Raw genomic sequence first — 15,535 nt, 5'->3', positions numbered from 1 at the left:
ATAATAAAACCCCGTATAACATTTCAGTTGAAAATAAATTACACCTGTGCTCTTATCAAATATGATTCGCTTATTCGCTTAACGGCCAATCACAGTTCGTGTTGCTGGGCCGTCCTCCCAAAGTAACGATGGTGGGCACGAGCGTTCTCAGGTCTGTTGCTGCTTTTGCAGCCAGACTGAGTCCTCTGAAATCTGGAAATACTGCGGCTAATTTACTCACTCGAGCAATCCCCCGCACAGATAAAGGTAAGACACACCCCAGTCGTTTAAAAAATGAGACGACTGACCGGAAGGCTGCTTGTCTTTTCTCATGACCTTGTTAGCTTGCTAACATGAGCTAGCTGTTAACGTGTGTCCTGGTGTCAATAAAGGAAGACAGTGACTTTATTATAGCTCCGTATACATATGTACTGTTTATATACGCCACTGTTTATCCTCCAGTTTCAACCTCTGCCTTTTCATTGCAGTAAGCGGTGCGTATTTAGTAAACATTAGTTGGGTTACAGGGTTTGAATGATAGTTTGTCATCTCTGTGTCAACGCTTAACATAAATCTGCTTGTTGCATGCAGTGCTATGGTCTGCAGTTTTATCTAAAGGCGTTTCACCATGTTTTTAATAGCGACATGTTCTTTAATATCCTTAAATTATAAGGTTTCAGTAAAGCCACCTGACTCAGTGGGACACCCTTTAAACCAGGGGTAGGGACCGTCAGTCCTCGAGAGCTGGTGTCCTGCAGGTTTTAGATCTCACCCTGGGTCACCACACTTGAATCAAATGATTAGTTCATTACCAGGCCTCTGCAGAACTTCAAGACATGTTGAGGAGCTAATTTAGCCCTTTAAATCAGCTTTGTTGGCTCAAGGACACATCTAAAACCTGCCGGACACCGGTTCTCGAGGCCTGGAGTTCCCTACCCCTGTTTTAAACAGTTCATGCAATACTTTGCAAGAGCGAAAATAAATGTTTACAAGGCTGTAGTGAGGTCTGCTATTATGTATGGACAAAAAGACAGAAGGCAGATTTGCAGGTGGCACAGTTAAAGATGCTCAGACTTTCATTGGGAGTGACCATGATGGACAAGGTTAGAAATGAGCACATGAGCTCAGGCTGAGCGCTTTGGAGACAAAGTTAGAGAAGCAAGGCTGAGATGGTTTGGACAATTACAGAGGAGAGGTAGTGGATTTGTTTTGCAAAGGCAGATAAAAGGGAAGGCCGCTGAGAAGATTTGTGGATGTAGTGAAGGAGGGAGACGATCTGCTGTGGCAACCTCTAAAGGGAACAGCCACACGAATACACATTTGAAGAGCTGCAGTGATGGTCATTCTTGATTTTTGCCCATATGGTCAAACCAAAGATTATTACTAAGAAGATGTCCGCAGTAATGGATGACTGCCATTATTGCAAAAATAATCTGGGATTATTTATTGTTGAAGTGAAACGTAATCATAATCTGAGTTTTTGTAGTCCAATTATATGAATATGTAATTATAGCACTAAACTCAATCGGGCAGCCACCATTAGAAACAACGTCTCTTCAACAAGGGAGATGGGGCAAACGTGTCAACCATGTAAAACATCTAAGCGGAATATTAATTAATGACATCAGTGATCACCTACCAGTTTTTGCAGTTTATGACACTAATTATAAGAAAAATCAGCATGAAGAACAACTGAGATACAGACGTGTAAGGACGGAAGAAACGATGACTGCATTTAAGAACGATCTATTAAATCAGGACTGGGACAAGGTGTACAAAGAAGCTGATATTGATATTGCATATGGCATATTTTTAAGAATATTCATGGAGTTGTACGATAAAAACTGTCCAACAATAAAATACAACAGAAAGCACAAATATTCAGATAGACCATGGATCACTAAGGGTTTACAAAATGCATGTAAAAAGAAAAATACACTCTATAGGGAATTCCTAAAACAAAGAACAATAGATGCTGAAGATAAATATAAAAAATACAAAAATAAGTTGACCAATATTATACGTGTATGTAGAAAGGAGTATTATAGTAAAATATTGAACAACAATAAACATAATATGAAAGGAATATGGGATGTTTTAAACGGTATCATTAAAAATAATTCTGGACAACAAAGTTATCCACAATACTTTATCGATAATGGCAATCTTATGGAAAACACTGCTGATAAGGTCAACAGCTTTAATCATTATTTTGTAAATATTGGACCAAAACTGGCAGAACAAATTCCTGAGTCACTGCCATCAGTAGACTGTAGTGAAAACCTGATTGATAGGAACCCTAACTCAATGTTCCTCACATCAGTGGAGGAAAAAGAAATAATTGACATTGTACACATGTGTAAATATAAAACATCCACTGATTATAATGATATTGACATGAAAATCGTCAAGAAGGTGATTGAAGGAATTGTAGGACCTCTAACATATATTTGCAACTTATCATTTCAGACGGGAAAAGTGCCAAACAAAATGAAAATAGCTAAAGTTGTGCCGCTGTATAAAACCGGGGATAGACGCCACTTCACAAATTACAGGCCTGTTTCTTTACTATCACAATTCTCCAAAATCCTAGAAAACCTGTTTAATAAACGATTAGACAAATTCTTAGATAAATATAAATTACTCTCTGACAGTCAATATGGATTCAGATCAAAAAGATCAACATCTCTGGCATTAATCGAATCAATTGAGGAGATTACGAATGCTATAGATCAGAAACAGTATGCAGCTGGAGTATTTCTGGATCTCAAGAAAGCATTCGACACAATCAATCATGACATATTAATTAATAAACTGGAACGGTATGGGATTAGGGGGGTTGTACTGCAATGGGTGAAAAATTATTTAAGTGACCGGAAACAATTTGTGAAGCTGGGTGTCCATTCCTCATCATGCTTGGACATTGCTTGTGGTGTTCCACAAGGCTCTGTACTGGGTCCAAAATTATTTATTATTTATATAAATGATATTTGTAAGGCATCTGATATATTAAAATTAGTATTATTTGCAGATGACACAAATATTTTTTGTTCTGGGGGGAATCTAAAGGAGCTGCTGGATACAATTACTTCAGAAATGTGCAAAATTAAAAAATGGTTTAACAGGAACAAACTATCGCTAAATCTAAGTAAAACTAAAATTATCTTATTTGGGAATTCCCTTAGAAATGCACAAGTGCAGATTCATGTAGATGGTGTGGAAATTGAAAGAGTACTTGAACATAAGTTTCTTGGTGTGATTATAGATGATAAATTAAACTGGAAGTCTCATATAAATCATATACATAACAAAATTTCAAGAAGTGTCTCAATCTTGAGTAAAGTAAAACACATTCTGGACCACAAATCACTCCACATTCTCTATTGTTCCCTGATTGCACCGTATTTGAATTACTGTGCAGAGGTTTGGGGCAATACTTACAAATGTTCGCTATCATCAATCTTTATATTACAAAAAAGGGCCATAAGGATAATCCATAAAACTGGTTACAGAGATCATACAAATCCACTATTCTTAAAATCAAAAATTCTAAAATTCACAGATCTGGTTCATTTTCTCACAGCACAAATTATATATAAAGCAATAAATAACCTGCTTCCTGACAATATTCTAAAAATGTTTTCTAAAAGGGAACGGGGATACAATTTGAGGGGGGAATTAAATTTAAAACATCCTCGTATCCGTACAACATTAAAAAGTTTTTGCATCTCTGTGTGTGGAGTGAAGCTGTGGAACAGACTAAGTAAAGATATGAAGCAATGTCCAAGCATGGCGCAGTTTAAAAAGCGGTTTAAGGATATGGTTTTTACAGGGTACAGGGAAAAGGTAGAGATTTGATAGGGTGTTCTTGTCTAATATTTTCATGTGTGTGCGCATGCACGGGTTTGTTGGTATGGGTATATATGTATGTATGTATGTGTGTATGTATATATATATATATATATATGTGTGTGTATGTATGTGTGTGTGTATGTATGTATATATATATATATATATATATATATATATATATATATATATATATAAAAAAATTGTAGGTTGTGTATCCTTCAGGTGTTAATAGGGTTATTGAAAATGTGTATATGTGTGTATATACGTAGGTATGGATAGATAGAAACATATATGTGTATATATTAAAAAAAAAAAAAAAAAATTACACATAACATATAATGTAATTACAAGGAGGTATTTCTGTAGTCTATTGATACTAGATAGTGGAAAAGGGGTGGGATTAAATAAGCTTATGCTTCTTCCTGCTCCTTTTTGAACATGGACGTTATTTGGAGTTGTGGTTGCTCGTTTTCCTTTTGTTTGCTTTGTTCATTTGTCTCTTTTAATTCTATTTTTTTTTATTTTTTATACTTTTTCAACATGTTCAAAATAAAGATTCAATCAATCAATCAATCAATCAATCAAGCCTGCTAGAAAAACAACACAAAATACAAGCTCCACCCACCTAATCATGATGTAGTGGTAGGTCATAGACTTTGCATTTGTAATACATTATAGAGATACTTGGTACACTGGACAGAGCCTCCATGCAACTGAAGAGGCAGCGTGCGTGCTCACTATAACCAATCACAGGCATCATGATAGTAACTGTGCCCTGTTTTGCAGTTGCGGTCCGTTGGGGTCACGGAAAGAGACTGTTTGTCATCAAACCCTCTGACTACTATGACAGGAGATTTCTGCGCCTATTGGTAAGTGCAGAGCACCATCACATCCACCAAGCTCACGTACATACACTGCAGAAGTGCTCTCTGTTAACTTTGCTGTATCATTATAATATAATGTTTGTGTTCACCCTTTGAAAGAACAAAACAAAATCTTGTTATTGAAATGTAACAAAGGAAGTTTTCCCTCAACATATTTTCCTTGACTGCTCAGACGTACTGTTGGAAGTTTATTATTCACCCACAGTGCAGGTTTCTAAATAGTAACCATGTTTTCTCTCTTATTTTAAAGAATGTTTGTGTTCATGTTCTTACACTCAGCCAAAAAACAAGCTTCCACATTTGTGTTACTCACCTTGCTCAAAGGCACCAGCAGCAGAGAGCAGTGCATACATCAAAACTAAAATGGCCAACATGATACTGTTTAAGCTGGTTTAAAAAAATAAAAAAGTCAGTTCGCTGAGTTAAAAAGTAAGAGATATTTCTTACTTGGTTAATTTTGGATGGTGACTTGCACGCATCAACAACTGAATTTGCCATATATTTGATTTTCTTCTCATTTTTTCCCTCAGCAATTTTACATCTTGCTGACTGGTGTTCCAGTGGCTATCGTCGTCACGGGGGTGAATATCTTCATCGGTGAGTAAGCATAAGTGTTTTATTGTGTATTCTAGTCGGCTTCTAATATTTTCCAGGACTTACTCAAATACGTATGGAATGAATATCTCTGTTGCTCGATTAAATGTCTGTCGTGTAGGTGAGGCAGAGCTGGCTGAAATTCCTGAAGGCTACGAGCCCGAGCACTGGGAGTACTACAAGGTGCGTCCCTTTGTCTCTTTGGTTGTTTGTGGTGCTTCTTTCTGTCATTGCTTCAAACTCGTATTAAGGGAAGGATATGCTCACGGATTTTATTTTGAAGTGTAATCATAATATGTGCATATTCATTGTTAACCCCCCCCAACATCATGTTTTCCTCCAGTGAGTGTTTTATGGGACTGTTGTGTTACATTTTCAAACCCAGGTGCTACGACGGGTCCCTCAGGTAAAAGTCTCTCCGAGGGCCCCGTTCAGTGTAGAGTTAAAAGAAGCCTCGACTGAAACAGCGTGCTTTGCACGTCATTATGTTGCTCGATTAAATGTCTGTTATGTCGGTGAGGCAGAGCTGGCTCATCATTATGTGCAATGCAGCATCTTTATTTTTTGACAGGTATCCTATAACAGGCCAAAATTATTTGAAAACATTATTTGAAAACATTTGATCGTTTTGAATTTGATTAGAGCTACGTGGTTTAACAAAAAACTGATGGGATGGAGGCCAAAAAAAAAAAGCTTGAAAAGTAAGCAGTACTAAAAAGAAATAACTGGGGGGAAATTCACATCTAATGAAGTTAACTGATAATAGGTCAGTAACATGATTGTGTGTAAAAAGATGATGTTAGAGAGGCAGAGTTTCAGACGTGTCGATGAGCAGAGGCTCACTAAACTGCACAAAACTGAATATCTCATCATTCACAGTAAATAATATCAGCACAGCTGGAGATTCTGGAGAAACCTCCTTTTGGGGCAAAGGGACAAGGAGAAAATCAATATTGGCTGCCCTTCAGTTCCAGGCCCTCAGGCTGCTCTGCATTCAAACCAGACATGGAGCCCTGGCATAGCTGACCTGGTTGTGCAAACGACCTGTATGCCAAAGGGCTGCAGTAGCCTGGGTGTGCGTCTGCCCTGGGCTGCTTCCTTACTTTGTGTCCCTCCTGTTTGCTCCTGTCAGAGATAAACCGTCATAATTCTGTCACCGTGTCATCAACAAATGCATGTCAAAGCATCATAATGTAAAGACAAGGCGTATGTGAACATGATCCAGGACAAAGCTCGTTTAAAATGGACTGGAGCCAAGTGGGGAAACAGTCCTGTGGTCAGACAAATCAAAGTTTTTTGGAAAACATGAACACAGCATCCTTCAGACTAAAGAGGAGAGGGACCGTCCGGCTTGTTATCAGTGCTCAGTTCAAAATCCTGCATCTCTGAGGGTGTGGGGGTGCGGTAGTGCAGCCTGCACAGTTCCATAGACACATAGGTGCACACAGTGGCAACATGGCCCAGTGTCCCATCACTGGGACTCAAGCAGGCCATAGCGGACTTGTAGATGGTGAGAGTATAATCTCTGGACTTGGAGCAAGCAGTCTGTACGTAGCACGTACCAGTCTGTGTCCACACACTGACGACTGCCTTGCACTTTCTAGATTCTGGCTCTTTGTCCTTTTCCCCAAAATGAAGTTAGAGTTGAAGTATTATTGCAGTGACACACTGGAGGAGATCCATCATGTGCTGCAGATGCACAAGTGCAATGGAACAGACCGGGACTTCCAGGAAAGGAGTTAAAAATAGCAGCCATGCTAGTCTCCTGTCTAAGGAGGCTTCTGATAAGGAGAAAGCAACTAATTTTAAACTGGGTATGATTTTTAAGCAAAGTCTTCAAAGGACTCAGTGGCACTCTATTTCTTAAAAATGCTTTTATTCCTATAAAAAAAAACCCTCCAGTGTGTTTTGGCGCACAAGCTTTGATCAAGCAGTGAATCAAAGTTCATTAAAGCACTCAATCTTCCCTAGCCACAAGTGGCACGCTTCCACCTTGGGTGAGAGTGGAATATTCCACAAGCGAGGCTGGACAGATGTCAACACCAAACCCAAAACATTCACCAAAGCCGATCCAGACGACACGAACGCACAGCAGCACCAGCCACAGTCAACATGAAAGCATCTCCAAAGGAAAATAATCTTTGTAAAAAAAGTGTATGGTTTCTGAGTTTTCATGGGCAGAGCCTGGTAAATGCTCCTTATGACCTTAAGCTGTTGGTGAGGCGGATCTTGAGCTTAAGAATTAAAACAGGATAAAAAATGTCCCCTCAAGAAAGTTTACTTGACCAAAGCTCCTCTGTAACCACAATAACACTGAACTGCAACAAATGTATGTCACATGCCTGCACTAAAGGGACAGTCCTATGTTTGCACAAAATCCTTGTGCGCTGTTGTTTCAGCACCCCATCACCAGGTGGATCACACGGAACATCTATGATTCCCCAGTGAAGGACTACGAAAAGATGATGGCTGCGATCCAGATTGAAAAGGAAAAAGCAGACATGAGGTGGGTGTTACTGCCAGTGTGCTTCGTGCGCTTCACCATCAACACAAACACATGAATTTAAATGCTTTTAGAAGACGTGTCTGCTTGGCTCATATACACCACACGATACACTGATGTGCTACAGCTGGTGTTTAGCTGTTTATGTAGTGTAACCAACAGTGTCTTGATATTGAGTTTTACAGAGGGAAGCATCCAAGAGAGAGTTTTTAACTGTCACAGAGGTTTACAAATGTGCTTTACAGCACAAATGGGAAACAGCAGTTTGCTACGTCATGGAAAACTCACTACAAACGCTAAAGCGGCAGCCGTTCTTAAGTGTGTCCAGTCATGGAAAGCACCAGAACATGATGCAGTTCTGGTGCAGGGAGGGATCCTGAAAGGGCGTGCAGAGCAGCTGCATTCCTTGATAATAGCATTCTTCCACTGATGTGGAAAACCTCAGTTTTTTGTTTTTCTTCTCTCTCCAAAAGAAAACAGGTGCAGGCGAGCCTATGAGGGAACCATCTTTGGCTTTTTCAGAACACGCTCTCTGAAAAATATGCAGATTGGTTATTGAAATTGGTAAATTTAATAAGATTGGTAAATCTTGAGGAATCAATTTAAGTGTGTGTGCTGCAGCTGTGACAAATGTAGTTCTTTGTTATTTTACGAGCATTGTACATTATTAGTCTTCCATACTTAACCGGTTGCTCATTTCTAAAGCATGGTGTTACATTCTCCGCCTCTTTTTATTCATGATTTTGTTGTCACAGACTGACGCAGCTGGAGGTGCGTCGCCATATGAGGCAGCAAGGAGACGGCCCCTGGTTTCAAGTGCCGACCCTTAACAAGGAGCTAATTGACAACAGCCCCAAGTCATCGCCTGACCATTAATCCAGATGTTTCTGTCATCTGTACATCAATCTCACTGTTTGTACATTTTTTCCCTTATTGCGTGAATAAAGTATCTATCGAACTCTGATATTCATGTTTTAGCGTCTTAATTCAGTTCATGCAGCAAACACCTTTACCGTGATGATATTCCAGAGTTACAGATGATCGGGGACTGGCAGCTTGTGTCAGAGCAGGAAACCCACTGAGACCCCCTGTCTTCAGTTTGTGTGAATACTTCTGAGCTGAAATCATCCAATAAAGTTCAAGTTGAAGAGTAAATCAAATGTGCATAATATCTATAATTACATTTTTTTTTTTTCCATGAAGGAGTTTGAATTTTCTCCGTCGCGTGCAGTTAGTGGGGTTAATTAGTGACTCTAAAAGTCTCCTATGGTTGTCCGTCTCTGTATCAGCCCGGCATCGAGCTGACAACCTGTCCAGGATATACTTGGCCTGTTGACAAAGATCAAGATATATCCAAATGCTTAGCCAGGGCTGAGAAAGCTTCAGCCAAGTGCAATTAAAAACAAATTGCACCTTACATTTATTTGTACTGTAAATTCTTCCAGATCTCTGAGGAAGGTTGGTCTCCTGTTGGTTTATAGTTTATTTTCTTGCGATGAACACGAGCGTCCACCGGGTGGCAGAGCTCTGCAGACAAGACTAGCCTGGTCATGCGGACAAAGACTGGTGTCAAGCCAGCCTCCAATTCGAGACTTGCAGTCAAGCCAGCCTCCAGTTTGTTTTACGTTCCCTGTGTATTCAAAGTATTACGGGAATGGATGTGGAAACCGGATTTCAAAATAAAAGCCAACTTCGAGTGAATTAACAGATATGTTAAGAACATAATAACATATAATTTAGGCTTTTTTTTTTTTACAAACTCTAATGTTAGATCTATATGACACAGCCTTGTACCCTAATTGTGCCCTGTCACTATCAAGGCCATCTTATTTTGGATTTCAAAGTAAAAGCCCTGTGAATCTTCATTTTTGAACTACTCTTTCAATGACTTAATAATGCTCTTAAAAGCAAAAGTCGTATTTCCAAATACTATTTGAACTTTATATCAACACTTTCCAACCACAGTCTTTTTACAGTGATACCATATCAATATCAAGTCAGTCTGATTTTGCCTTTCATAGTAATGGCCCTTTGAAATTGTCCATAATTGACTTAATCTTCTAACGATTCAAAATGCTCTAAAATGAAAAATTCTTGTTTCCACAGGGTAATTCCACCTTAGATCAACAGTATACAGCCCCACAGTGATACCATATCAATATCAAGTCATTCTGATTATGCCTTCCAAAATAAAAGCCTTTTTAAATTGTCCATAATTGACCTAACTTTCAGTGATTTCAAAATGTTTTAAAATGGAAATTTCCTGTTTCCACAGGGTAATTCCACTCCAGATCAACAGTATACAACCTCACGATGTTACCATATCAATATCAAGACATTCTGATATTGCTTTAAAAAATAAAAGCATTTTCAAACTGCCCATATCTGAGTTGCTCCTGGAACAATTTCAAAATGCTCTAAAATGGCACATTCCTGTTTCCACAGGGTAATTCCACTTTAGATCAACAGTATACAGCCCCACAGTGATACCATATCAATATCAAGTCATTCTGATTTTGCTCTCAAAAATAAAAGCCTTTTCAAATTGTCCATAATTGACCTAACTTTCAGTGATTTCAAAATGCTCTAAAAAGGAAAATTCCTGTTTCCACAGGGTAATTCCACCTTAGATCAACAGTATACAGCCCCACAGTGATACCATATCAATATCAAGTCATTCTGATTATGCCTTCCAAAATAAAAGCCTTTTCAAATTGTCCATAATTGACCTAACTTTCAGTGATTTCAAAATGCTCTAAAAAGGAAAATTCCTGTTTCCACAGGGTAATTCCACCTTAGATCAACAGTATACAGCCCCACAGTGATACCATATCAATATCAAGTCATTCTGATTATGCCTTCCAAAATAAAAGCCTTTTTAAATTGTCCATAATTGACCTAACTTTCAGTGATTTCAAAATGCTCTAAAATGGAAATTTCCTGTTTCCACAGGGTAATTCCACTTTAGATCAACAGTATACAGCCCCACAGTGATACCATATCAATGTCAAGTCATTCTGATTTTGCCTTCCAAAGTAAAAGCCTTTTCAAATTGTCCACAATTGACCTAACTTTCAGTGATTTCAAAATGCTCTAAAATGGAAATTTCCTGTTTCCACAGGGTAATTCCACTTTAGATCAACAGTATACAGCCCCACAGTGATACCATATCAATATCAAGTCATTCTGATTTTGCCTTCCAAAGTAAAAGCCTTTTCAAATTGTCCACAATTGACCTAACTTTCAGTGATTTCAAAATGCTCTAAAATGGAAATTTCCTGTTTCCACAGGGTAATTCCACTCCAGATCAACAGTATACAGCCCCACAGTGATACCATATTAATATCAAGTCATTCTGATTATGCCTTCCAAAATAAAAGACTTTTCAAATTGCCAAGATACGACCTACTCTTTTAAAGATTTCAAAATGCTCTAAAAGTGAAAATTGCTGTTTCCACAGGATAATTTCACTTTAGGTCAACAGTATACAACCTCACGATGTTACCATATCAATTTCAAGTAATTCTGATTATGCCTTCCAAAATAATGGCCTGTTGAAAATGCCCATAATTTACCTAACTTTCAGTGATTTCAGAATGCTCTAAAAAGGAAGATTTCAGTTTTCACAGGGTAATTCCACTTTAGAGCAACAGTATACAACCTCACGATGTTACCATGTCAATTTCAAGTCAGTCTGATATTGCTTTTCAAAATAAAAGCTTTTTCAATTTGCCCATATATGACTTACTCTTGGAGCGAATTCAAAATGCTCTAAGATGGAAAATTGCTGTTTCCACAGCATAATTCCACTTTAGATCAATAGTATCCAACCCCACAGTGATACCATATCAATATCAAATCAGTCTGATGTTGCCTTCCAAAATAAAAGACTTTTCAAATTGCCGATATACGACCTCCTCTTTTAAAGAATTCAGAACGCTCTAAAAATGAAACTTGCTCTTTCCACAGGATGAATCCATGTTAGATCAAAAGTGTACATCCACACCATGGTACTACTTCAATTTCAAGTCATTCTGATTTTGCCTTCCAAAATAATGGCCTGTTGAAAATGCCAATAACTTACCTAACTTTCAGTGATTTCGGAATGCTCTAAAAAGGAAATTTTCTGTTTCCACAGAATAATTTCACTTTAAATCAACAGTATACAACCCCACAGAGATACGATGTTAAGATCAAGTCACTCTGATTTTGCCTTCCAAAATAAAAGTATTTTCAAATTGCCCGTAGACGACCTACTCGTTTAACGATTTCAAAATGCTCTTAAATTGAAAGATGCTGTTTCCACAGGATAATTCCACTTTAGATCAACAGTATCCAACCCGACAGTAAAACCATGTAAATTTCATGTTGGTCTGATTTCGCCTTTCAAATTAATGGCCCGTCGAATTTGTCCATATGTGATATACTCTTTCAATTATTTCAGAATGTTTTAAAAATGAAAATTGCTGTTTCAACACATATTGGGTTTTCATTTTGAAAAGCAAAATCAGACTCAATTGATTATGACAGAATTGAATCATAAAGATGATGTAAAAGGAAGCTGAAATTGCCACTAGGTTGTAATTGATAGTACGTTTATATTTTAAGTCTGTGGAAAGATGTCATTCTAAATAAAGAAATTACAAAACAGCTTGCAAACCAACCATGACATCTTTCCACAGACTTAAAATATAAACGTACTATCAATTACAACCTAGTGGCAATTTCAGCTTCCTTTTACATCATCTTTATGATTCAATTCTGTCATAATCAATTGAGTCTGATTTTGCTTTTCAAAATGAAAACCCAATATGTGTTGAAACAGCAATTTTCATTTTTAAAACATTCTGAAATAATTGAAAGAGTATATCACATATGGACAAATTCGACGGGCCATTAATTTGAAAGGCGAAATCAGACCAACATGAAATTTACATGGTTTTACTGTCGGGTTGGATACTGTTGATCTAAAGTGGAATTATCCTGTGGAAACAGCATCTTTCAATTTAAGAGCATTTTGAAATCGTTAAACGAGTAGGTCGTCTACGGGCAATTTGAAAATACTTTTATTTTGGAAGGCAAAATCAGAGTGACTTGATCTTAACATCGTATCTCTGTGGGGTTGTATACTGTTGATTTAAAGTGAAATTATTCTGTGGAAACAGAAAATTTCCTTTTTAGAGCATTCCGAAATCACTGAAAGTTAGGTAAGTTATTGGCATTTTCAACAGGCCATTATTTTGGAAGGCAAAATCAGAATGACTTGAAATTGAAGTAGTACCATGGTGTGGATGTACACTTTTGATCTAACATGGATTCATCCTGTGGAAAGAGCAAGTTTCATTTTTAGAGCGTTCTGAATTCTTTAAAAGAGGAGGTCGTATATCGGCAATTTGAAAAGTCTTTTATTTTGGAAGGCAACATCAGACTGATTTGATATTGATATGGTATCACTGTGGGGTTGGATACTATTGATCTAAAGTGGAATTATGCTGTGGAAACAGCAATTTTCCATCTTAGAGCATTTTGAATTCGCTCCAAGAGTAAGTCATATATGGGCAAATTGAAAAAGCTTTTATTTTGAAAAGCAAAATCAGACTGACTTGAAATTGACATGGTAACATCGTGAGGTTGTATACTGTTGATCTAAAGTGGAATTACCCTGTGAAAACTGAAATCTTCCTTTTTAGAGTATTCTGAAATCACTGAAAGTTAGGTAAATTATGGGCATTTTCAACAGGCCATTATTTTGGAAGGCATAATCAGAATTACTTGAAATTGATATGGTAACATCGTGAGGTTGTATACTGTTGACCTAAAGTGAAATTATCCTGTGGAATTACCCTGTGGAAACAGCAATTTTCACTTTTAGAGCATTTTGAAATCTTTAAAAGAGTAGGTCGTATCTTGGCAATTTGAAAAGTCTTTTATTTTGGAAGGCATAATCAGAATGACTTGATATTGATATGGTATCACTGTGGGGCTGTATACTGTTGATCTAAGGTGGAATTACCCTGTGGAAACAGGAATTTTCCATTTTAGAGCATTTTGAAATTGTTCCAGGATCAAGTCAGATATGGGCAGTTTGAAAATGCTTTTTTTGAAAGCAAAATCAAAATGACTTGATATTGATATGGTAACATCGTGAGGTTGTATACTGTTGAACTAAAGTGAAATTATCCTGTGGAAACAGCAAAATTCTTTTTAAGAACATTTTGAAATCGTTAAAAAAGTAGGTCGTATATATGCTCAATTTGAAAGGGCATTTATTTTGGAAGGCATAATCAGAATGACTTGATATTGATATGGTATCACTGTGGGGCTGTATACTGTTGATCTAAGGTGGAATTACCCTGTGGAAACAGGAATTTTCCATTTTAGAGCATTTTGAAATTGTTCCAGGATCAAGTCAGATATGGGCAGTTTGAAAATGCTTTTATTTTTGAAAGCAAAATCAAAATGACTTGATATTGATATGGTAACATCGTGAGGTTGTATACTGTTGAACTAAAGTGAAATTATCCTGTGGAAACAGCAAAATTCTGTTTAAGAACATTTTGAAATCGTCAAAAAAGTAGGCCGTATATGCTCAATTTGAAAGGGCATTTATTTTGGAAGGCATAATCAGAATGACTTGATATTGATATGGTATCACTGTGGGGCTGTATACTGTTGATCTAAGGTGGAATTACCCTGTGGAAACAGGAAATTTCCATTTTAGAGCATTTTGAAATCACTGAAAGTTAGGTCAATTGTGGACAATTTGAAAAGGCTTTTACTTTGGAAGGCAAAATCAGAATGACTTGACATTGATATGGTATCACTGTGGGGCTGTATACTGTTGATCTAAAGTGGAATTACCCTGTGGAAACAGGAAATTTCCATTTTAGAGCATTTTGAAATCACTGAAAGTTAGGTCAATTATGGACAATTTAAAAAGGCTTTTATTTTGGAAGGCATAATCAGAATGACTTGATATTGATATGGTATCACTGTGGGGCTGTATACTGTTGATCTAAGGTGGAATTACCCTGTGGAAACAGGAATTTTCCTTTTTAGAGCATTTTGAAATCACTGAAAGTTAGGTCAATTATGGACAATTTGAAAAGGCTTTTATTTTTGAGAGCAAAATCAGAATGACTTGATATTGATATGGTATCACTGTGGGGCTGTATACTGTTGATCTAAAGTGGAATTACCCTGTGGAAACAGGAATGTGCCATTTTAGAGCATTTTGAAATTGTTCCAGGAGCAACTCAGATATGGGCAGTTTGAAAATGCTTTTATTTTTTAAAGCAATATCAGAATGTCTTGATATTGATATGGTAACATCGTGAGGTTGTATACTGTTGATCTGGAGTGGAATTACCCTGTGGAAACAGGAAATTTCCATTTTAAAACATTTTGAAATCACTGAAAGTTAGGTCAATTATGGACAATTTAAAAAGGCTTTTATTTTGGAAGGCATAATCAGAATGACTTGATATTGATATGGTATCACTGTGGGGCTGTATACTGTTGATCTAAGGTGGAATTACCCTGTGGAAACAAGAATTTTTCATTTTAGAGCATTTTGAATCGTTAGAAGATTAAGTCAATTATGGACAATTTCAAAGGGCCATTACTATGAAAGGCAAAATCAGACTGACTTGATATTGATATGGTATCACTGTAAAAAGACTGTGGTTGGAAAGTGTTGATATAAAGTTCAAATAGTATTTGG

General features: G+C 37.3%; 1 protein-coding gene across 1 annotated transcript; it reads left to right on the top strand.

Moving 5' to 3' along the window:
- The first annotated feature begins 85 nt into the window (after nucleotides 1-85).
- Nucleotides 86-8,776, top strand: ndufb5 (NADH:ubiquinone oxidoreductase subunit B5). The gene is made up of 6 exons (XM_080877104.1): nucleotides 86-246; nucleotides 4,618-4,700; nucleotides 5,246-5,312; nucleotides 5,431-5,492; nucleotides 7,709-7,815; nucleotides 8,568-8,776. Exons 1-6 carry the CDS (start codon nucleotides 129-131, stop codon nucleotides 8,686-8,688), a joined length of 558 nt encoding a protein of 185 aa, XP_080733230.1. The 5' UTR covers nucleotides 86-128; the 3' UTR covers nucleotides 8,689-8,776.
- The last annotated feature ends 6,759 nt before the right edge of the window (nucleotides 8,777-15,535 follow it).

The sequence above is a fragment of the Rhamphochromis sp. 'chilingali' genome (assembly GCF_963969265.1).
Source record: "Rhamphochromis sp. 'chilingali' genome assembly, chromosome: 3".
NCBI classification, from domain to species: Eukaryota; Metazoa; Chordata; class Actinopteri; order Cichliformes; family Cichlidae; genus Rhamphochromis; species Rhamphochromis sp. 'chilingali'.
Note: the sequence above shows the minus strand (reverse complement) of the source record. Positions and strands in the feature narration are given on the sequence as shown.

Excerpts from the sequence above, each read along its gene's own strand:
- ndufb5 (XM_080877104.1), top strand. The coding sequence starts at position 129 with ATGGTGGGCACGAGCGTTCTCAGGTCTGTTGCTGCTTTTGCAGCCAGA. Across the intron at positions 247-4,617 it reads AATCCCCCGCACAGATAAAG|TTGCGGTCCGTTGGGGTCAC; the intron begins GTAAGACACACC and ends CCTGTTTTGCAG. Across the intron at positions 4,701-5,245 it reads GGAGATTTCTGCGCCTATTG|CAATTTTACATCTTGCTGAC; the intron begins GTAAGTGCAGAG and ends TTTTTCCCTCAG.